Genomic DNA, 21,974 nt, shown 5'->3' on the forward strand with positions numbered 1-21,974 from the left:
CCATCTCCCTATGGCCTGTTCTACCTTAGGCCCTGTAGCCACGTTGTACAAGGCACACGGGAAGGGTAGATGTGGATCCAGGTTTGACTTCTCAAGCCCCATGGGAAGGAAGAGGGCGGGGAGAATTTGACCTCGTGAAAGGAGAGCAATCCAGTGTGAGGGCACGAGGCATCCTTCACCAGGCATCGGGCAGTGTGGCCACAGTGACAGAGCAGGCTGAGGCAGGTTGAAGGGTATTAAAGGAGCTCCTGGTAGGATACTGGAGAGGTCTGGGCCCATCCATGTCTCTGCTTTCTGTCCCCAGCTTCACCTGGAGCTCCTCCTATGTGGACAGGAATCTTCTTTTGCTCCTGACAGGGCAGAACGTGGAGCCCTTTGACGTAGAGTTCCGGGAGCTGTACGCCATCTCGGAGGAAGTGAACTTGTACCAGCACCTGGGCCTGGCAGGCAGGCTTGGCCTCAACTACTCCTCCACCGTAGCCCGCAAACTTATCAACCCCAAGTATGCCTTAGTGGCAAACAGCCGCGCTCCTCCGGGAGAGCTGATGCGCTGGGCAGCCCGGCAGCAGCGGGAGGCTGATGGCAGCGCGGAGGGACAGGAGGGCAGCGGCGGCGGTGAGTCTGCCCGGCGTCTGGAGAGCTTTCTGAACGATCTGGTTACAGTCGAACAGATATTGCCCACAGTGGAGCCCATTCCCCCGAGATTGCTGAAACCAAAGGATGGCAGGACGGTCTCTCAGGTGCACGTAGACCCGAGGCACAAACCCCAGAATGGCAAGGGAGAAATTGCAAATGGAGAGGCCACCCCAGCCAAGGAGGGCAGACGCTTGAGCAGCAGGCTCTTCAGCCGACGAGTGAAGAGGCCTGCAGTACCGGTCAACTCCACCTCCACTGAGACTTTGGCTGACAGGGAGTTTCCTCTGGGGAAGAGGCCCAATGAGGGTTCCAGTGCCAACATATCAGGTGAGTTGGCTGCCATTGAACCTGGTGCCCCTGGGCAAGTCACTGCAGGTCCAAGTTTCAGATTCCTTGTCTCTGAGGGAAGAGCGCTACACGCCTTGCTTGGTGTGTAGCACAGCAGTGGACATGGGATGGTCTGTGAGGACTCTCCTACTCCTCATGGTATTCAGATCACCTTTATAGTCACTCCAGTAAGAGAAGGAAGAGTGACAAGTTTTCCTTTTATACCTGGAGAAACAGTGCGCAGCACTGGCTGTGAGTCTGGGCTCCTCCTGGCTTCCTGCTGCTTGCTGTCATCGGGGTCTGTCCCGGTCAGACATACCCCATCCCACTGATGCGCTGGCCAGCTTCCTGGTTTCCGTGATAATAGTTAGAACCGTTTTCCCCAGTCTGTGTGAAAAGCGAATTTGCCCTCTGGGAAAGACTGGTAATGTGGAGCAGCGGATCTTTTCTAACCGTCTCTCTGAGAGCTCCTTGAAGCCCTGTCTCTTTTCTCCTCCAGCGCAGTCTCGATATGACCTTCCAGGAGTCTGGTAGTGACAGACAGGCTGCCGAGGAGCCTTTCTCTCCTCAGCTTCCCTGAGCTGAAAGAACTTCTGTGCTGGGATTTTTCCTTCCGTGGTTGCAGGACTTTGAGGTGATGCTAACTGAGCTTCCTGGCCGACTCGCTATGTGAAAACTGATTGTGAAGTACCCTGTCCTGAGCAGCCCAAGGGCTCAGGTGTCCCATAGACCTGGCTTTGACCCAGTCAATGGTCTAGCGCAGGGAAAAATGCCACTCTCTCCTGATTAGAAGCACTTCATGTCCCGTTGAACCCAGGGATATAGCTCCCTCTTAGAACAGGTCTGGGAGTCTCTGCAATGTGGTACAATATGAGCACCAGGACCACCCTCCAGCCCCCGCTGCCTCCGGTGGGCCCACACTGCTTGAGCAGCTCGGCAGGCCAGGTTCCATACGGGTACTTTCCTTCCCTTCACCCCCATGAAGACCCCATGAGTCCCGATGCCGTAGAAACTGGGAGAAGTACAGTAAATGCAGGCCATGGGAAATGACTGTAAACCCGAGTCAAAGCCAGGCCTGGGCCTTGCCCTGTCAAGAGAGGAGTGGCTGGTCCCCCACTCCCAGTCCCATTCCCCTTGGGCTTCCTTGGCTCCCCGACACCAGATGCTGATGTGCTCTGTGCCTCTTGTTTGGAAGGAGGGTTGCCATGGTGAACACCTGGCAAGGAAGAGGAGGGGGCGAGCCCAACCACAAAGGGGTTGTTTCCCAACTCCTGTCTGGAAGTGAGGTGGAAGCTTTCTCTTCTCCTGCCCCTCACCCTTAGGTGCTGTTTCCATAGAAACGCAAAGCCCATTGTCTTGTCCTTTCCTGCTGCCTCTGGTGTCCGATCCCCGCTCCCCCCCCCCAGATGACTTGGGCAGTTAGTGTTTGCCGCTGCTGCCTGTCTCTGAGCATCTATGCATCTGTACGTGGTACCCTGGAGCCAGCAAGCGGACCCCACTGTGCCTTTGGGAGCTCCAGGGCACCCAGCCCCCTGGGCAGAAGAGGGCTGGAGTAAGACTGACTAGCACACACAGGAAAGTCTAAAGTATGTCGTTCCCCCGCACCCCCGCCCCAAGCCTGGGGAAGAAAACACACACACACACACACACACACACACACACACACACACACACACACACACACACGCACCCTGCCACCCCCACCAAGGCTCTGAAATCCTAGCTGTCTACTGAGACCCCTGGCACCTGCTTCTTTGGTTTTTGTTTTGTTTTGTGGTTTTTCGAGACAGGGCTTCTCCGTGTAGTTTTGGTGCCTGTCCTGGAGCTCGCTCTGTAGACCAGGCTGGCCTCGAACTCACAGAGATCCGCCTGCCTCTGCCTCCCCAGTGCTGGGATTAAAGGCGTGCGCCACCACCGCCCAGCAACCTGCTTCTTTCTTGCTCAAAGGCGGAGCTGAGAAGCTGAATTTCTCCTCCCAAAAGCCCTTCCTATACCTGCATCTCCCCAAGCTCTAGGCTCAGGGACCTCTGGCGGCTTCCCTCAAGGTGGCAGGCACCGAGCAGCTGACCGCACACCTAACAAGGCAGCATGGGCCCCATCCCGGGACGGCGGGAGCTTGAGTTGGATCGGAACCACTTCAGCTTCTTCCTCAGAGAAGGAACCCATCCCGGAAAGGGATCCCCTTCCCACAGGAGCATTCAAGCTCCAACAGCGCGTGGTGGAATGATCTCCGCCCTTGACGCACAGCCCTCCCCTCCCCAGGGCTGTCTCCTCTGCTGGAGGAGGGGGGGGTAAACTGGAGAGGGCTTCTGAGGTCCCTTCCAGTTGACGCTGACTGTCCTGTCTGTCTCTGCACCCTCTTGTCAGAGAGAACGTGGGTGGATGACAAGGTGGGGGAGAGAAAGATAGGAAGAGCCGAGAGCTGACAGCCTGTAAAATTGCTTGATAAGAAGTATATAGTTGTCAAACAGCATGCAGATTTTTTGCAAACCCAGGTGTGGCCCTGGGGAGAATCTTACAGAATCGCCTCCTTTGGGGCTGGGGGGGTGGGGGGACGAGAAACCCCCAATGGAATCAGCCTGGAAGTCTGAAGAGCCAGAGCCCCCTCTAGTGGCTGAAGCTGTGTGTGTCCTTTGCCGTTTGCTTTTTCTCTTAACTAAACTGGGTCCGCACTGGGTTATCAGCTTCTGTCCCCCACCCCACCCCACCCCCGTGGCCCCTTGCCACCTGCACCCTTACAGGATCTCTGGGCAGGCTCTCTATGAGCAGAGAGTTCCCATTCTCAGGAGAGCACAGCTACGAATATCCTTGTTTAAAATCCAGTGAATAGCGTCTGCACTGTTGGGCTGGGCTGAGAAATCTGCATTTTTTTTTTTTTTCCAAAACCACTATGAAACAGGATTTAGTCAACTAAATGTATCATTCTCTGGATGGCATTCACCATATTGGTAAAGACTAAGGAATTGATGATGTTCAGCAAAATGTAGAATGCTAGTGGTGCTGACAGGAAAAAAAAAAAACCAGCTTTGGAAACCAAAGCTTTTATCACAGCTGTTGCCATGAAGATCCATTTCATCTTTTAACCAATCCCCACTGCCAAGAATTTAAAATTAAACACTAAATTAAATCAGAAGCATAACATAGGCATGCCAGTATCAAAGGAATTCATGTAACAAAATAGTGGCTCTCAGGATCGCCAACACATGAACACACTCACTCCTGTTAGGTTAGACTATGATGGCTTCAGTGAGTCAGTGGGAGAAGAGCTACCTTCCCCTGTTTGCTTTCTACACCATATGGTAACAGACACATTAGCAGGTCATGAAGCACGGAATGTAGATGTCTGCATTTTGAACAGGAGCGTTGGTTTTCCCACAAAGCTCTCCAATACAGCGGGGTCTTCAGACTAGTACCAATGCAGCTCGTTACTGGAGTCTCGGGCAAAGCTCTGCCTTTGGGGAAGTCACTAAGCTAGAGGAGGTGGTCCCGGGTGCTGTTCCTGAACTCCTAGGCCATCATTGGAAAGTAGACGATGGCTTCCAGTGTTAAAGGGGACATAGAGTGAAATGCTGCCACTGAGAACTCAAATGGTTTTTGCAAGTGTCTGCCTGATGGTGGCACCCCACGAACAAGATCCTTGAACTCCAGAAGGGCCAACCCCCCTATCCACAGACAGGCCGGGAGGAAAAGAGCAGCATGGTCTCTGTCCCCAGAGCCACCTCCGAACAGCTGCAGCTGCCTGTGAAAGGGTGGCGCTGACACCATTTCCCTGCTGCTGCGGAGACCTAAAGGCCTGTGATGCCATCTCTGATTTTAGAGTTGTGGCCGCAAGGCTCCTGGATTTGGGCACTGCAGGCTCTTCCATGTCGCCCTCTGGGGCTGGTGATCTTTGATGTCTTGCCTGGAAATCTGAGTCCTCATCGGGGTGGACCCGTGAGGAAGTACTACCTGAGCTGTGGATCCGTGGCCCCCATTCTTGGGAATATCACTCAGGTGTTGCTCTTGAGGAGCATGGGTCAGGCCCCAGCTGCTGTGTGGAATATGGAGTCAAATCTGATTATCCTGAGCCCTGTGACCAACCAACTCTGCTCCAAAGATGAGGCCTCTGTACTGTTCATATATGTATGATTTATTTCATTTTATATGTATGAGTGTTTCCTCTACATGTATAGATGGGCACCACATGTGTGCCTGGTGCCTGCATAGTTCAAAAGGGGGTTTTAGATACCCTGGAACTGGATTTACAGGTGTTTTTTGACCCATCATGTGGTGCTGGGAACCGAACTCAGGTCCTCTGAAAGAGCAACAAGTGTTCTTAGCTTCTGAGTCATCATCTCTCCGACTCAGTTGTGCTGTTGTTACGAGAGGACCAAACAATTTGTGTGTCTCCCCAGTTCCTCCGAGGCTGTCTAGGCCTCTGGTCACTCTCAGAATGGTGCTAGGTAGGCTTGCATCACCGGTGGTGTTTGTATTGGCCTGGACTCCAAATAGCCAGCCATTGCCTGCTTACTTGTTTTATCCAGTAAGAATATGGTTTCCAAGTATTTCCTCTGGGGGGCACAGTTCTAAATTAAGCAGAGAATGGAATGAACAAAAGCCCTTTCTTGTGGCACCCATTACCCTAGGGATGGTTGAGGGCAGGGAGCACCATGACTCTGTTCTTCAGGGTGCCCAGGGGAGGCCTCGTTGATTTAGGAGCCCTGGAGCAGAGCCTCGGATGGACACATGAACATCAGGGAAAGAATGTTCCAGATAAAAGGCATGTGAAGCCCTAAAAGCTATAGGAAGAGGGGACTTCCTGTCGTCACAGCCCTGTGTGACTTCCCACGTTGTTCCCTGCCTCCCCTCCTCTTGAAGCATCTTGGCTCCTAGCTGCTGTTCCACACGCCCCAGGCTGTCACCTTCCCAGTCCCTCCATGCATGCCGTAGCCTGTTCCTACTGCTCTGCATTCTGTTTCCAGGCTCCAGGGCTGAGCCTCTTTGCAGCTGGCTTTCTCACATAAGTCTTCTTTAGGTCACTCACTCCCCTGCCACACATACTTCATAAAAAGAAATTGTTTGGGTGGTTGGTGTAATTCTCCCACATTAATCCGAATGGGTCCAAGGCATCTGCCCTTGGCAGTTTTCTGGTAAATGAGCTTGGAAAGAAAGATGGAACACAAAGAATTTTCCTTCAAGCCTGTTTCTCTGTCAGAGTCCTAGAAATGAATCCTGAGGATAAGGCGTATCCCTAGGCTGGCATCCATCTCTACAAATGGGAGGGTCAGGGCCTGCTAAAGACCGCCTTCTCTGGGAAGGAGCTGGCAGGGCACAGCCTCTGGGATGCTCCTGTACTTTCGGCACATTCCTGCCCTGCATCTGGATCCAGAGGTTGATTTTGCTTTCCTGCCTCTGAAGCGCTGCTGCCTCTGGGGAGGCACTGGGCATCCACTTTGCAGGCCGAGCAAACAGAAAAAGCCACTGAGGAGAGGAAGTGGGGGGCCTTTCATTTGCTCTTGCAGCAGCAGCAAGGGCCTCCAGGGTGGTAGAATTTAATGACCTTCACAGAGCCACACCAGGCACAGCCCTCAGCACCACCACAGAAGGCCACTGGTTTCCTGTCCTACCTCCTTGTAGGCAGTCACCTGCCTGAGTCCAGGGGACACCCAGCAGGGACACCCAGGAGGCTGGTTCTGCTGTAAGTCCCGAGGAATGAGTTCACTGTAGCCCCACTGAGGCAGTGGCTGGTAGAGCAAGGACAGCGAGCCTGGGCCATGTGGCCTTCGACAGGCACAGGGACTCACCAAGGGGCTGCAGCACCAGAGTCCCAGGTCTAGCCCGTGCCCAGTGCCTCTCCTGCTACTACAGCTCACAAGAGGCAGTCGTCACCTTAATTAAATTCACAGCTGAAGTGATACGGACAGCGGTGTGAGCACAAGGGAGACTGTCTTTACTGTATAAGCGGGGATAGGCAGGAAGTAACACAGTGGCTTCCACCTGGGAAAAGCAGGCAGCGGGCATTCTAAGGATGTGGACTCTATCTTCAACTGTTCAGTGCCTCCAGAGCCAGCCAGAGGTGTCAGGTCATCTCACGGTTCTCCTCCCCCCCACCTCCCCCCCAGAGTCCAGAGCAGGATTTTATCATGAGGACAGCTGGCACCTTTTCCTGGGATTTTGAGGGGGGGTAGGAGTAGATGCAGGGGCCTGGAGGGGAGGAGAGGACAGTCTAGAGAAAAGCAGCCTTCCCAGCCCGGGGCCTGTGCTGCTCCATCCTCTGCCTGGGTCGCCCCACAGCAGGGTGACCACACTGCCCTCCCCAGGCATAGCTCCCTGAGTGGCCGGCCGGCCGAAGGAGCTGAGACTGGGCAGGAAGGCCGGGGCCTGGCACTGTCACCGACCACTTCCAGGACAGGGCTACTGCTTGAGCTCAGCAATAAAGCAGGTTCATCGCTGCCGCCCCTGTGCCCTCCAGTTAGGACCCCTGAGAGTGCCCTTGATTTCACCTTGAAGCTGCCTTCAACATCTAGCCGCTAATGATAGGACTGTAAGTCATTGGTGGCTGACTCCAGAGTCCCTGTCACTGTTTGTCAGGAGACGCAGACCACTTGATGTCTCCAGTTATGGGGATCCTCCAGTCATGGGGAGGCTGCTGAAACAGATAGTCCCTTTGCTTTCCTGGGTGCCCTGTTGACCTGGATTCCAGACCAGCAGCTTGGAAGAGAGGCATTGGTCCTGAGCTCCAAACTTGCTTATGTGGGCGGTTCAAGGTTGGGCTTGTGGCAAACCCCCTGAGCTTGTTACTTATGCCCTCCATGTCTGTGCCCTGTCTCCACAGGTAAAGCGAGTGACAGGATCACCAAGTCCAGCCAATGTGTGATCTCCTGAGCGGCAGGGCAGCGGTAGGTGGGACCTGCAGATGCCCACCCATCCTGTCCTCTGCTGAGGAGAGCATGGCCTATACCCTGTACTGGTTCACACATCAGATGCTAACCAGGCCTCCTCCCTGCAGCCTCCATCCGGGTCTTAGTGCCTGAATCCCAGATGGCAGGATCTGAAGCATCTCAGCCGTCACCGTCTCCAGCAGACTGCCATGGCCGGACAGGATCACTGCTACCTTGTTTACATGAAGTAGACGCCTGGCTAGTGTCTGCTCTCTTTTATGCCAACCTCTCCTCCACTGGGCCAGCCCTGCCCTACAGGTCCTCCGGTGGGAAGGACCATTCTTTCTGCCTTGGTAGGACAGGATGGCCAAGGCAGCCCAGCCGCTTGACTTGTCCTAGGACTTCTGCTGTTGTCTACTCTCCCATACCCCAGAGGTTGGGGGGGGGGGGACGGGGGACAGACAGACGGACAGGACATGGAGTCAGTCACGCTCCAGCCCCGAAACTCCAGGTGGAAGATGCAGCTGGAGCAGCGTGGACATTGGCCATTGTGGCCTCAGGGACACCCATTTCTGCTGGCACCTGAGCTAGTCCCTGAGTGGAATGGGATGGGGATGGGGCTACTCGGGCCTCCTTCCAGCCAGTGGCAGGGTCTACCAGTGGTGGTGAAGAGTCCCTTTCCCCTCCTGCACTGTCCTAGCAAGCCTGGCCTCAGTGCCTGGGCTTCCCTGGCTGCCGCTGTGGAAAACCGGGGCCCCGTAGAGTGCCTTTCCCTTTGCCTGCTCCGTTCAGTAGGCTTTTGTTTACAGGGCCTGTGAAGGATGGGAGTGGGCTGGACCCGGGAGAGAGAGCATTTGTGTTCCCTCCCTGACGGCTCCTCCCCGATCATTGGCGTGGCCTTCTTCATGCACTAGGGATTCCTCAGTGAAATTTCAGCCAAAGACTAGCCTTAGCCTCCTGAGAAATGTCAGGCTGTTCTTAGACACCTCCATTCCTCTAAAACAGGCCTAACTGCCACAGTACTAGGCCAGGTCCCACTGCCACCTCCCCACGGTGACCTGTCCACATTGAGGGAGAGCGAACATTGACGCAGAAGATATTACCGAACTGCGGACAGAAGGACAGAGGGGCAAAGGGCCGCACAGAAGCCTTCCCAGGCCTCCGAACCAAGCTCTTGCCCGCTTCTTTCTGAAAAGGCCTTGGATATCACTAGTACTGGGAGGGACACAGGCATCTGCAGAGGCAGCTGGTGAGAGGAGGGTGGAGGGGGTGCTGTGGGCTGCAGAAGTGGGGCGATACATGGTGGCCTGTGCCCGTGCCTGGCCTCCTGGCTGGTGGGGAATAAGAGGGAAATTTGGGGATGGCCTCAGTCCAGAGTCCCCTCTGTTCACCCTGAGGTTAGCTTCTGGGAGTGGGAGAGGGGCCCCGCCGTGGCTTCCCAAGCCTTTGTGAGGATTAAACACTTCTGATAAATGATTCCGGATACAAGGCTGACGGTGCGCCATGTGCTTATTCTGGAGGACATCAGGAGGCCCAGGTGGCATGGGAAGTGGCCTGTTATACCTCTGCACTTCTATCTCCTTGAAGATGTGGGATTCAAGATACCTAAACTCCAGTGGGGAAAGAAATGACCGCGTGGAGAGTGGCTGCCTGCCTGAGACCAGGAAAGAGAGCTGCTCCTAAGCAATTCTGCTGAGGCCATCTTCTCTCTTCCCAGTGAGGGAAGCTAGTCAGCCCTCCTGGACAGGCGCTTGAGGGAGAGTGCGCTTCTCTACCCTACTGCTTTTCTCTCACTGAGCCACTCACCACACGCTTTAGTCATGAAGCATCCAAAGACTAGCTCAAGAAAGAGTCTATCACGCAGGCTCGCCACCATCCCCCAAGTCCATGTCACAAATGTACCAGTGGCCAGCGCTGCAAAATCTGTTGGGGGTGGGGGGGCAGCTGTACTGTATACACACAGGATGTGGCCCAGGCTGGCCTCCAACCGCTGCTCCAGTTCTCCTGAATGCTGGGGTTACAGGTGTGCACCACCACACCCAGCTTTCCCGTGTGTGTGGCTTTGGCACAGCGCTTTGGCTCTGAGGCTGGCTGACTTGCCTGAGATTTTCCATTCTGCGACTTCTTCCTCCTTTATCCTAGTTACCTTGTTCAGCACTTCACTGCCTAGTTCTCCCCAGAACAGGTGTGTTTATGTGCACACATCTGCCTTCCATTCAGATCTCTGTCAGATTTCCTCCCAATCTGTTCCCCTTCCTTTCCTGGTAAGCACCCTGGGACATACCTATGTGTGCCCAGGAGTGCCCTCCCCCCAAAAAGAGCTAGAGCTGACAGCAAAAGGACCTCCCAACTCAAGTGAGGCAGACATTCTGAGTCGACATCACAAAGCCCCTGTCTGCAGCTAATAAGCCCACCTGTGCTGAGGCTGCAGCCTGTCACCTGGCACTTCCCTGCGCTCACGTCGTCTTCCCCACGGGGCCCAGTGGCTGTCGTGAATCATCTGTACCACTTTTCCAAAAGGCACGAGATTTGCCTCAGAACAGCCCCCTGGGCTCAGTGAGTCGAACCTGACCAAGGCAGGAAGAATGCACACCAGAGAAAAGCAAGAGGTGGCAGGTGCAGATGAGCAAGTGTTCATAGGCCGAGTAATCGTGGGGCAGACCCCACAATCATGGCGGTGGCTCCAGACTTCCCACCCTCTGGTCAAGGCTTTTGCTCGCCCAGCTGTGTAACAGGGAAGTTGCTGTTTCCAGATCACACGCTCTGCCATCTGGCATGGTAGGTGACTATTCTTCCTCGGCCAGGCTCTGGGCACAAAGGCCACGTCTGTCTGGCTCGGTGCCATAACCATAGTATCGTCTTAATATCTGTTGGTTAAATGGTTGAAAATTGGGTGGCTGTGGCCAGCAAGACTGGTCAGTGGGTGAAAGCACCTGCTGTACAAGGAGGTGACCTAGGTTCAATCCCCGGAACTCAGGGTGGAAGAAAAGAACCGACTCCCAGTGGTTCTCAAGCCTCCATATGTAGGTGGTGGCACTTGTGTGTTATCATTCACATTTACATGTCTGAGTCCTTGCAAAGGGACACTAAGAAGGACCTTGAGATTGGTAGGTTTCGTGGGAAAGACTGGAGTCCAGCTATAATGCCCTCGTGCATTGTCTCTCTGCCTTTCCATAACAGCTATTCAGAAACAAGTTGGTATCCAGGAAAGTGGTTAGAAGCTAGGGCAGCCTGAAGACCCCCAAAAGCAGCTTCAGGAACAGGTGCCTATGTCATAGGAGATGAGCTAGGACCTGCCATGAAAGCTGGCAAGCATGTGGGAGCCTGCAGGAGGAAAAGTACAAAAGACAAGGACAGGAGGCATGCCCACAGTGCCCACGGCCCTAAAGGAAAATCCACTGCATGCCAGAAGTCTTGTGGTTTCCATTTCCCCAGTGGCAGCTGAGTAGAGATATGCAGCTCACTGCTTCTCTGCAGTGAAGTGGGTAGTTACTGGGTACCAGGCCTTGGGGACACACCGTGGCTGAAGAAGGCAAGGTTTGAAAGCAGAGTGGATGAAGCCAGGAGGTGATGGGGCACACCTTTAATCCCAGCAATTAGGAGGCAGAGGCAGGTGGATCTCTGTGAGTTCGAGGCCAGCCTGTTCTACAGAGCGAGTTCCAGGACATCTAGAGCTACATAGTGAGACCCCGTCTTGAAAAACAAAACAAAAACAAACAACAACAAAAAGCAGAGTGGATGCTTGCTGCTCGCGGTGACTTTCATGAGGGCGTGAAGTAGTATAGGTTGGCCCAGGCAGAATCCTGGCTCTCCCACTATATGGCTAGGTATCCAACAGGCTTACTTCTCAAAACGTGGGGTTCCTTCTATGTCACATGGAGGCTACCCACCTGAGGCCAAGCATCTAGCAGGAGAAGGCTTGGAGCTTCCAGAAGTATTTTATGACATTCTCTTGTGCACGCACCCTGGCAAATAGTCAAGCTCACGGTGCTTGGTTGGCACACTGGGCTAAGTACTAGTTCACCTAGAGAAAGTTTCAAGGCCCAGGTTCTGAAAGAAAGGTGGAGAAAACGGCCAAAGCTTCAGTTTGTGAGTCGCTGTTGGACAGGGACCCATGTGTACCCCGTTGCCACCTCAGAGGTCAGCTGGGTTCATGAAAATCTCGCTTCTCTTGACTAATAGTTTTGGGTGAAATGGACACTTTTAACTTGCCTGGAGAATACTGTAAATACACAAAATACAAATAAAGCTTGAACCAAAGACAGTATTCTGTACTCAAGAAGCTAGCCAACCCTGTTATCACACCAGCCCTGTACTCTTCCCCCATAAACTCCAAATTCCCAGGTGTTTGCTTAGCTTCTCAGCCGGTGGCTGCTGGACTACCCCCCCCCCCCCAGCTACTGTACAGGGAGGAGCCTCCAGCCTTCCCCGAGAGCACTGGGTGCCGAGGAAGGAAGCACCGGTGGAGGACGGCTGACACCTTGTGGCCAACTGGCAGCTTGCATCAGACCTCGCTAGCTCAGGCGGCCAGGCTTGGGGCGGGCAAGCTCCTCCTGTAAAGGGTCAATACCCAAAAACAAACAAACAAAAAAAGCCGGGCGGTGATGGCACATGCCTTTAATCCCAGCACTCGGGAGGCAGAGGCAGGCAGATCTCTGTGAGTTCGAGGCCAGCCTGGGCTACCAAGTGAGTTCCAGGAAAGGTGCAAAGCTACACAGAGAAACCCTGTCTCGAAAAACCAAAAAACAAACAAACAAAGGGTCAATACCCTGGGCTTTGACTGAGCAAGCCTGACCGCACACATTTCTGATCCCAGCATGCTTGAGGCCAAGGCAGAAAGGATCGCCGCAAGTTCTAAGCAAGCCCAGCCTTCATCATGAGACTGTGCACCGCACCGCCCACACACACCCCTTAGGCTTTTTAGACGTGTGGTGCCTGCCATGGCTACAGAGTAGCGCTGAAGCAGCTACACTAGCAAGTGGGCACAACAGTTTCTGCAAAACTATGGGAGCCGAAACTGTCACACATACAATTGTCACATATCACAAAATACATTATTATTGTAATTCTTTCAGTCATTTAAAAACGTAAAAACTCAGCCAGGCGGTGGTGGCGCATGCCTTTAATCCCAGCACTCGGGAGGCAGAGGCAGGCGGATCTCCATGAGTTCGAGGCCAGTCTGGTCTACAAAGTGAGTTCCAGGAAAGGCGCAAAGCTACACAGAGAAACCCTGTCTCGAAAAACCAAACAAACAACTAAACATAAAAACTCGGGGCTGGAGAGTTAAGAGAGCACTTGCTGCTCTTCCAGAGGAATCAAGATTGAGTTCCAGCACCCACATCAGGTAACTCACAATCACCTGTAACTACAGTCCCAGGGGACTTGACCCCTTCTTCTGGCCTCTGCAGGCACCTGTACACACACGTGCCCATACATACACATATATGTAATTAAAAATATTTTTTTTATAAAAATGTAAAAATGCAAGCTGAGGAGATAAAGCTAAATTGTAGACCATGAGCCTAGCATTCTAGTGGAGGTCCTGGTCCAATTCCCACACCAGAAATATAATTGAAATGTAAAGACCCTCCTGACCTCATAGGCTGGCACCTGACCCAGGACACTCCTTCACACCTGTGTCCCCAGTGACCCTCAGTCATCACATTTGACGTCTGTGTCATTGTCCTGTTGAGAGGAGCCCCTAGTCTCCTCCTCAGAGATAACTCGGGAGCCTTTGTGGTTTTCCTTCATATCATATGTTTACAGATATGCCCATTAGGTGCCCAGTCCTGTACTAAGGGGGCATGCAAGAGCCTAGAGTTTTAATATTTGCTTTTATTTGTTTAAAAAAACAAACAACTCTCTGAGAACTCATTGTGTCTCAGGGACTATGTTAAAACAGAACTGGTCTGTACCCCAAGGATGAAGGGGGACAAGTGCTATGATTGGGAATCTGAAGGAGTGTAGAAGCCCAGAGCAGGCATTTGATCTGGGTGTGGGGCTCAGAGGCAGCTCCTGAAACACTCCCTCAGGAACCATGAAAAGCCTAGAGAAAATCTTTTAGAATTGGGAGCATGGAAGATAGATCAATTAAGGACACAGTTAAAGACTCAGACACAGTATCTGTCCCCAAGACCTCTCTCTTCCCGACAGCAAGCTGCTTTGGATTTGTGGAAGGGATATGAAGCCATTTCCCTCAAGCCTTGTGGGATTGCCTCAAGTGGGCAATGACAGCTGAGTACTTTTTAGTTAGCTGAGTTCTAACTAACCCCTGCCTGTGGGTGAGGTAGCTTCCACCCAGGGCTACAAAGATGTGCAGAGCAAAGCTGGAGTGTGTGAAACCCCTTATAATGGTGGGGTTGGGGGTGTTTAGACAGAACTTTAAGAAAGTCCAGATTCGGGCTGGAGCGATGGCTCAGCGATTAAGAGCACTGACTGCTCTTCCAGAGGACCCAGATTAAATTCCCAGCACCCACATGGCAGCTCACAACTGTCTCCACCTCCAAGATCTGACACCCTTACACAGACATACGTGCAGGCAAAATACCAATGCAAATGAAATAAAAGTAAATAAGTTATTTAAAAGAGAAAGAAAGGCCGGGCGGTGGTGGCGCACGCCTTTAATCCCAGCACTCGGGAGGCAGAGCCAGGCGGATCGCTGTGAGGCTAGCCTGGGCTACCAAGTGAGCTCCAGGAAAGGCACAAAACTACGCAGAGAAACCCTGTCTCGAAAAAACCAAAAAAAAAAAAAAAAAAAAAAGAGAAAGAAAGAAAGAAAGGAAGGAAGGAAGGAAGGAAGGAAGGAAGGAAGGAAGGAAGGAAGGAAGGAAGGAAGAAAGTCCAGAGTCCCAGGACAAGGAGGTTAGAGCATGATGAGCTACAGAAAAGACACAGACGACACAATAGAGGAAGAGGAAGGATACCGTGACCAAGCTGAGGGCTTCTGGGGAGGGAGCCACCCTTCAAAGATGCTTTCTCGTGAGTCTCACAAAACCTGGACAGGCAGACATGGTAAGTGTGTTTTGTTTTGGTGGTGGTGGTGGTTTTCCACTTTCATTAACTAAAAGCAATGTGTCCTTTGACAATCACTTAATTGCCCTCTGTGGTCTTACTTCCCTCACATGGACAAATAAACTCATGTGTGTAAAATGCTTAGAACCATGCTTGGCATGCAGCCAGCTTCATGTCCCCCACAGCCACACACTCAGAAAGGATGTGCCCGTATTGAATATTCTGCCATTGCCATCTTGAAAATCTTAATAACTTTCAAAAAAGAATCCTCGAGTTTTCCTTATAAATTATGAAAATTCCTTATAAATTATGTAGGTAGCCCTGCCTGGCAAAGTTTTTGTTTTCAAATGCTATGTTTGGGGCTAGAGATGGAGCTTGTTGGAGTGCTTGCCTAGCATGCATGGAGCCTTGGGCTTGATCCCCCGGCACTTAGAAAGCTGGACATGATGGCTGTCACCTATCATCTCAACACTCAGGAAGTAGACAGGAAGATCGAAAGTTCAAGGTCATTCTTAGTTACTTACACAGGGAATCAGAGGGCAGCTTGGGAGATGTGAGACCCTGAATTTAAAAGTTTTTAAAATTAGGTCGGATCATTATCTGAGAGTCAAGAATAACAACTCGGATTTATTATATTCCTGCCCAAGGAGGCTGGCGCCTTTAGAGGTGAAGGTAGGATGAGGACCCAGCACATGCCCACAGAAAGCCCGAAGAGCATGCAGGTCCTCTTGAAGAGCCCACAGAAAGGGATGGCAGGGAAAAGAGAGCCTGAACAGTTGTAGAGGTGGGAGGAAAGCTGGCTATTTTGGGAAGTGAAGAAAGAGCGAATTCTCAGCGTAAAAACATCGTGGTGAAGCCATGGAAACGGGGCTGGGAAAGTCTCTTGGATCTCGGCCACAAAACAGGCTATAGATGAGCTTAGAGAAAACGGCTTCAGTAGAGTTAGGGAAAGCCAGGGCTGGAGAAGCAGGACGCAGTGCTGCAGGTGGAGAGGGCACAAGCTATTATCTGAGAAGCTGGGCAAAGGACGCAGAGGGGAGGAAGGAAGAGCCTTTGAAGAGGAAAGCCGGGGCCCAGTTGGAATGCAAGAAAAGGTCACCAGAGGGCGTAACTTAGCCAGGAAGAGGCAAGCCTTTTACCTATATAGGGAAAGAACAGGATGGCTGAGAGTTGGAGCAGGACGATGGTGATCAGGGTGGGGGCGTGGGGGGCTGGGGAGGTGGGGCGTGGAGGGTGTCATGGGTTGGGTGGGTGGGGGGAGGTAGGGGAATAGGTAGTCAACTATTCCAGTAGGGATTCATCTCTCCAGCTGCACTGTTGAGTTCTCAGGTCACCATAGCGTTATGGGCAAGAGCTCACTCATTGGAGTCAGACTGCCTGGCTTCAGCTACTGCCCGTGGTGACCTGGAACAAGTTAGTTAGCCCTCCAGTGCCTCTGTTTTCCCTGTCTGGAAAATGAGAGCTATCGTTGTGGGGGAAGATTAGCTGCTGTAATCCAAGTAAAGCCCTCCGTGCAGCGTCTAACTCACAGCGTGTCTCTATGGCAGGGGTGTTATGAATAACCACACCTTCGGGGTCTCTGTGAACTCCTTAAGTGTGTCTGCTATTGGCCAACATACCAGAAGGGTTCAGTGTCCACTGCTTAGCTGAGCAGCTTTTCAGGAAATGCAGTCATAAACCCTACAGGTGATTTGGAAGTGACACGGTGTCTATCTTGGCGGTTTTTGTTGCATAATAAATGCTACCAGGCATGTAATGAATACCTATGAGCATGTCCTCTGTCATCTACATCCTCTAGCTTGTTCCCCTCCCCCTTTGCTCCTGGTTATTGGTTACCAACACACCCATGCTCCAGTAATCAGCATCAGCTGTCAGCTGTCCCCTTGACTTTTGGATTAGGTTCCTTTACGGAGATCACCTCATTGTTATGAGCTTTGAGAATTGGGAATGCTTTGCAAACCTTGCCAAACGTCTCAGAGCACTGAAAGGCCAGAGTATTGGAGGGGGTTTGCCTGCGCGGCAGAAGTCAGAACTGGAGCACATCCAGCTGGCTATAACTGTCCCAAGCCTGTAGGTCATTGCAGAATCATTTGCAAAAAGTTCCTATTGGTTTGGATCTTGTCCAGGTTAAGGGCAGAGACCACAGCACAGTCTCTCAAGGGACATAAAGGAAGTCTGTTGCTTGGGATGGCTGGGAATACTTTTGGTTGCCGTCCAAGGAAACTATCACTCATTAAATCTGCCTTCTCCTCCAGCAGAAAGCCAACTTATAGAACACCATCTACAAAGCTCCCAGAATAGTACAGGGCTCCAAGAACACAGCGCACGTGGCCAGCATACAAATGTGCAGGGGCTAAGGATTTTTTTTTTTGCTTTCAAATCTGGGTGGGTTGGAACAAACAAAAAATATTTTCTCCAAGTGGCATGCTGAGAGGAAATGAAGAGAACATAGACTATGCTAGCCTGGGCTGCCTTTCTGGGCTTCAGTTGATTCCACAGCCACCAAAGCATGCTGGGAAGCCCTCTGGCAATGACAGTGAGCTCAGGAAACACCTTGGACCAATCCATTAACTCTACCTTCACACTAGGCTTAGCAAGCCCAAAAATCCTGATACTGACTCCAGCAGGAATGTGAAACCCTCGTCTTCCACCATAAATATTTTATTGATTTATTGGCTCCCTTCCTATCTGTAAAGAAAGTGAGGACAAATTCCGGCCAAAGCTGTAGTTTGGAGGAATGAGGGATCTCAGCACCCAGACAAGACTGCATCATATCGCATTGTTTGCTCAAAGATGAAACCTATGTGTGCCTCTGTTCCTGAAAGGCCACGGGAAGGCATGCTCCTCTGTGGGTGGGTGGCTATAGGATAGGATTATGGGAAGTGTTTTTTTTTTTAACTTTAAAACATGTTGTATTGTTGTACTGAGCAAATGCTGCTGTTTAGGATTTTTACTTGAGACAAGAGTCTTACTATGTAGCCCAGGCTGTCCTTGAATGCTCTACCTTCCTGCCTCAGCCTTCCAAATGCTGGGATCACAGGTCTGTGCCCTTATACTCAGCTTTTTAACATCAATTCTATAATCATAAAAAAAAGCCTTATTTGGAAATGGCAAAGACAAAGGTTACAGGAAGAACAGACTCGGACCACTCCTGGATGTTCCTGTAGTTCTCTTTACCCTTCTTCCCCAAGTGGATAGAGCAGGTCACCGTTCTGTTCCTGGCTAACCACATCTGTCCTGTAGTTCTTATAGATGTCACTTCTACTTGGAAGTCAGGAGCCCTATCCTTCCAAGGTGGGGTCCCCAGTCCCTCCAGGATTCTTTCAGGGCACTATATCACAGCACTACACTCTGTTTTCCAGTTATCAACCCAAAACACTGAGGTCCTTGATAGCAAGGAAGGTGTTTTTAATCCGTAGAACAACCTTTTAGCCTTAGGAAAGTTCTTTACAAGCTCATTAAGTAATTACTGAATAATAATTTCTTGGGGGATCTTTTATATAAGGGACACATAGATGAAAAGGGAAACTATTTCAAAGAACTTATAACTGGGATTTGCCCAATAATTCATATCAAACCAAGCATTATCTTGAAGTTTAAGACAGAGGTAGCAGGGGATGGAGACAGTGACTCAGTGGTTAAAAAAAAAAACATTTGCAGCTTTTCCAGAGGACCTGATTTTGATTCCCAGCACCAACGTTGGGGGCAGCTCATAGAGACCTCTAACTCCAGTAGCAGGGGCCCTGGAGTCCTCTTCTGGCCTCTACGGGCAGTGCACACATGAATAACATACTCTCACACACAGATATAGATGTACATATATGTAAATTGATAGAAGTAAATATTCACATTCATCTTATATATATTAGTGTTTTGGCTGCATATATCTGTGCCCCACATGCATGAATTACAGACAGTTATGAGTTTCCAGATGGGTGCTGAGAATTGAACCTGGGTCCTCCGGAAGAACAGTCAGTGATCACAACCACCGAGCCATCTCTCTAGACCCTAGAAGTAAATATTTTTAAGTGACATAAAAACAATAAACTTTGAGGGCTGGGAAGGTTCTGAACCCTTACATTTCTTCCTGTGTTTTCTGGTTCCTAATCCCCATTTTGAGTGCTAATATGAGCTATGTGCATGGAGCTATCAGGTTTCATGTCCTTTATTAGAATTTGACTTACGATTTCCTTCCTGTCCTCGAATTATCTTAGGAATACCTGCCATTTACTCTTAATTGATGTTTGTGAAATACCTTGTCTTCCTCTGCTGAAAGGTTGTAAGTGTTGAGCTTATGGCTGTGTTACAAAGCCTGTTTTATTGTTACACGGTGCCAATGAGATTACGCAACAGCTTGGATAGAGAAGGGAAGCAAGGGCTATGATCTTCCTTCAGCTACGAGGGACAGGGATTTGGGATGGTAAAATGTTAATTACCCAAGAAGAAATGTGGGCTCGAGTCCAGCCGTGTGCTCCTGGAGATCATTTCAGTCTCAGAAGCTTGGGGCTGGCACTCTGGTAGTGGGTCCTAAGCATCCGGCCCTCCCCTGCTTGAAATGTGGATTCACTTCCATAAAAGCTGTCACAGAGAAAGAATCCAGTGGCCGGAAGCCAGGAGTACACACACGGCTTGCTCGACATCAGCAACTCTGGACGCTTTCCAGGAGCCAGAGGATTGTTCCATTTGCATGCAATCAATTATTTCTAAAGGGATTTATTCTTTATCTCACTCGACTTAATTTCTCACCATTTCCAACTCTTGGATATTCTTCCAAAGGAACGCGCTAAAGATGGTCAGCGATGGGTATGAGGATTGCTCTGGCACATAAGGATGGTAAAAACAGTCATTTACAAAGCCAAAGAAACTGAAAATAGATTCATATGTGCTTCTTGTCGGGAAATATTTATTTTTTTTTAGCACAGAATGGGGAAGAATGGATCCTAGGAGGGGGAAGATGAAATGGGGAAAATGACAATCTCTCCAAAGTTAGTCTCCAACAAAGTTTATGACAATCATTCCATTGTTAGTTTTCCATAATGTTATTGCCAGAAACTGCATAAGGAACTGGGTTTCTGAAAGAAACGTTTTATGATGTTGGGCTGACTAACAGGTACTATTCAGAGGCACTAATGCATAGCTAAGCGAGTGAAGACGGTTGAGTCAGACAGGCCTAGGAATCAATGCATGGCCCAACAACTCCTTTCTAAATGGGTGACCTTGGGTAAGTTTCTTAACCTCTTTTGGCCTTTCTGTAAAAAAAATTGGGTTTAATCAGATAGTTTCCGTAAAGAATTCAGCGCCGTTTGTGGCATAAAATACGCCCACAATAAATGATAGCAGTTCTTACTGTCAATTACCGTGGACCAAAGACACCCCCCTCCTCAGCTCAACTGTAGTGCGGCGAATCCGGATCTGACGGACAACACCGAGGTGCCCAATAAGATGCCAGGAAAAAAAAAAAGACAACAAACAGTGGAATCAAACCAATGGCATAGGCCCTTGTTGTTGGCCGCTTGCTGGCTGTTCCACCAATAGTTTAAGGATGTGACTTGGGAGCGACATCCTGACAGTCCAATGACGCACAACCAACCCACACTCAGCTCTTCGGAGGGGATAAATCAAGGAGCCGGCACGTATAGATTCCGTTATTAGTGCAGTCTCGCATGGAGAGAGGAGCTGGCGAGACACAGCGCCTGAGAGAGGCACTCATGAGCTAAAAAAAAAAAAAGGGAAAAGATGATGCTTGCGCTGGGCGAGCCCGGCCGCCATCATGCTCTAGTTTCCCCTTCGTCTTTCTGGGTCCGCGACCGAGGAAGCGGCCTCTGGGATGCTGAGGGGGTGTGTCCCCTCATGATTGGCGCAGGCCGCTCAGCCAATCCCAGCTCGGCAAACGGGAAGCACTTAGCCAATGAGGGGCGACGGCAGCGGCGAGGACTCAAGAGAGGCGGCACAGCAGTTTGACGGGCACGGAAGCCAGCCAGTGAAAACTAGAGGCATCCTGCCTGCGGCCAATGAAGCGGGGCTGTGGGCGGGCCCCCGAGTGTTTGTGTTGTGGTTTTGGGGGAGGGAGGCGGAGGGGAAAGTTTGTTTATTTTGTTTTTAGTTTCTGGGGTCCCCGAGCTTCGGGAAGGTGAAGCGAGCGACCGTGACACCCCTCGCCTCCCAGCCTCCCCGCGACGTCGCCTCCACCGCCAGCGGAGAAGCGGGGAGCGCGGTCACCGCTGGGCTCCACCGCGGAACGACGCGCACTCGGAGCCGGCGCGGCTCAGCGGTGAGTGAGGACTGTGGGCCGCGCGGGCCTCCCCTCTGCCTCGCCAGCCGCCGGCCGGGCCCGGCAGGGGACGCCCCGGGGGTGGGCGACCGAGGACGCCCTCGGGAGCGCGCGGCGCGGCGCGGCCCGGCCCGCTGGGGCGCAGCGCGTGCGTGTCCTCGCGAGCGCGAGCGCGCGAGCCCGCGCGGCGCGGGGAGCGAGCCGGGAGGTGTTCGGAACGGGGCGGGGGGGGGGGGACGACGACGACGACGACGACGACGAAACGACGTGGTGGTGGTGGGGGATGTGGGGCGGGAGCGCGCAGGGCCGGGGTGGGCCGCGGCGGGGCCCAGGGCGCTCGCCCGGGGCGCGCTGTGGGATCGCGGATATGTAGACGTGAGGCGGGGGAGGGGTGTGTGTGTGTGTGTGGGACGCGCGGTCACGTCGGTCGCGGGGGGCCCCCGGCGTCCCGAGTCGTGGGGCAGGGACAGACCGGCGTCACGCGCCGGCAGGTGTGAGCAGAGGGGAGGGCTTCCGGGTGGGCCCGCGGCGGTCCGGGCGCTTCGCGTTGCTTAGGGGAGGGGTGGGGTGTGGGGGGGCCGGCCCTCGGGACTGCGAGGCCATCGGAGCTGAGTCTGCCTGGCGGTGGGGCGCGAGCATCCGGTGTCCCCCCTCTTCCGTCCCCCCCCCGCGCGCTCGGCGGGCGCGCAGGCTTGTGTGTGCGGGACCTGATGGCGGGGTCCCACGGCCACCCCGCGAGAGCGGCGGGACGGGCTGCGGGGGAGAGGCTGCGATGCTCGCTTTGGACGGGGACGCAAACAGAGGGGCCTGAGGGATGACAGGGTTGGAAACAGCCCCAGGGAAGGGTTTGCCACCTTCCGCTGGTCCGG

The 21,974-nt window shown here is 52.3% G+C and overlaps 2 protein-coding genes across 10 annotated transcripts in view; both read left to right on the forward strand.

The window, feature by feature from the left end:
• The window catches only part of Fam83f (family with sequence similarity 83 member F), a 34,047-nt gene extending 22,497 nt beyond the window's left edge, over nt 1–11,550 (forward strand). The window contains exons 4-5 of the mRNA XM_006979179.4: nt 305–963; nt 7,778–11,550. Coding sequence (XP_006979241.2) covers nt 305–963; nt 7,778–7,827 — 709 coding nt within the window. The 3' untranslated portion in view covers nt 7,828–11,550. The remainder of the gene's footprint in view (nt 1–304; nt 964–7,777) is intronic.
• A 9,322-nt stretch (nt 11,551–20,872) lies between these two features.
• Tnrc6b (trinucleotide repeat containing adaptor 6B) overlaps nt 20,873–21,974 on the forward strand; it is a 233,638-nt gene continuing 232,536 nt past the window's right edge. For 7 of the 9 annotated variants that reach the window (XM_042265394.2, XM_042265400.2, XM_042265397.2 and 4 more), the window contains exon 1: nt 20,873–21,105. The gene's annotated coding sequence lies outside the window, so the exon portion shown is untranslated. The remainder of the gene's footprint in view (nt 21,106–21,974) is intronic. The other 2 variants (XM_076556361.1, XM_076556368.1) reach the window with 1 other exon arrangement.

The sequence above is a fragment of the Peromyscus maniculatus genome, chromosome 20 (assembly GCF_049852395.1).
Source record: "Peromyscus maniculatus bairdii isolate BWxNUB_F1_BW_parent chromosome 20, HU_Pman_BW_mat_3.1, whole genome shotgun sequence".
Lineage (NCBI taxonomy): Eukaryota > Metazoa > Chordata > Mammalia > Rodentia > Cricetidae > Peromyscus > Peromyscus maniculatus.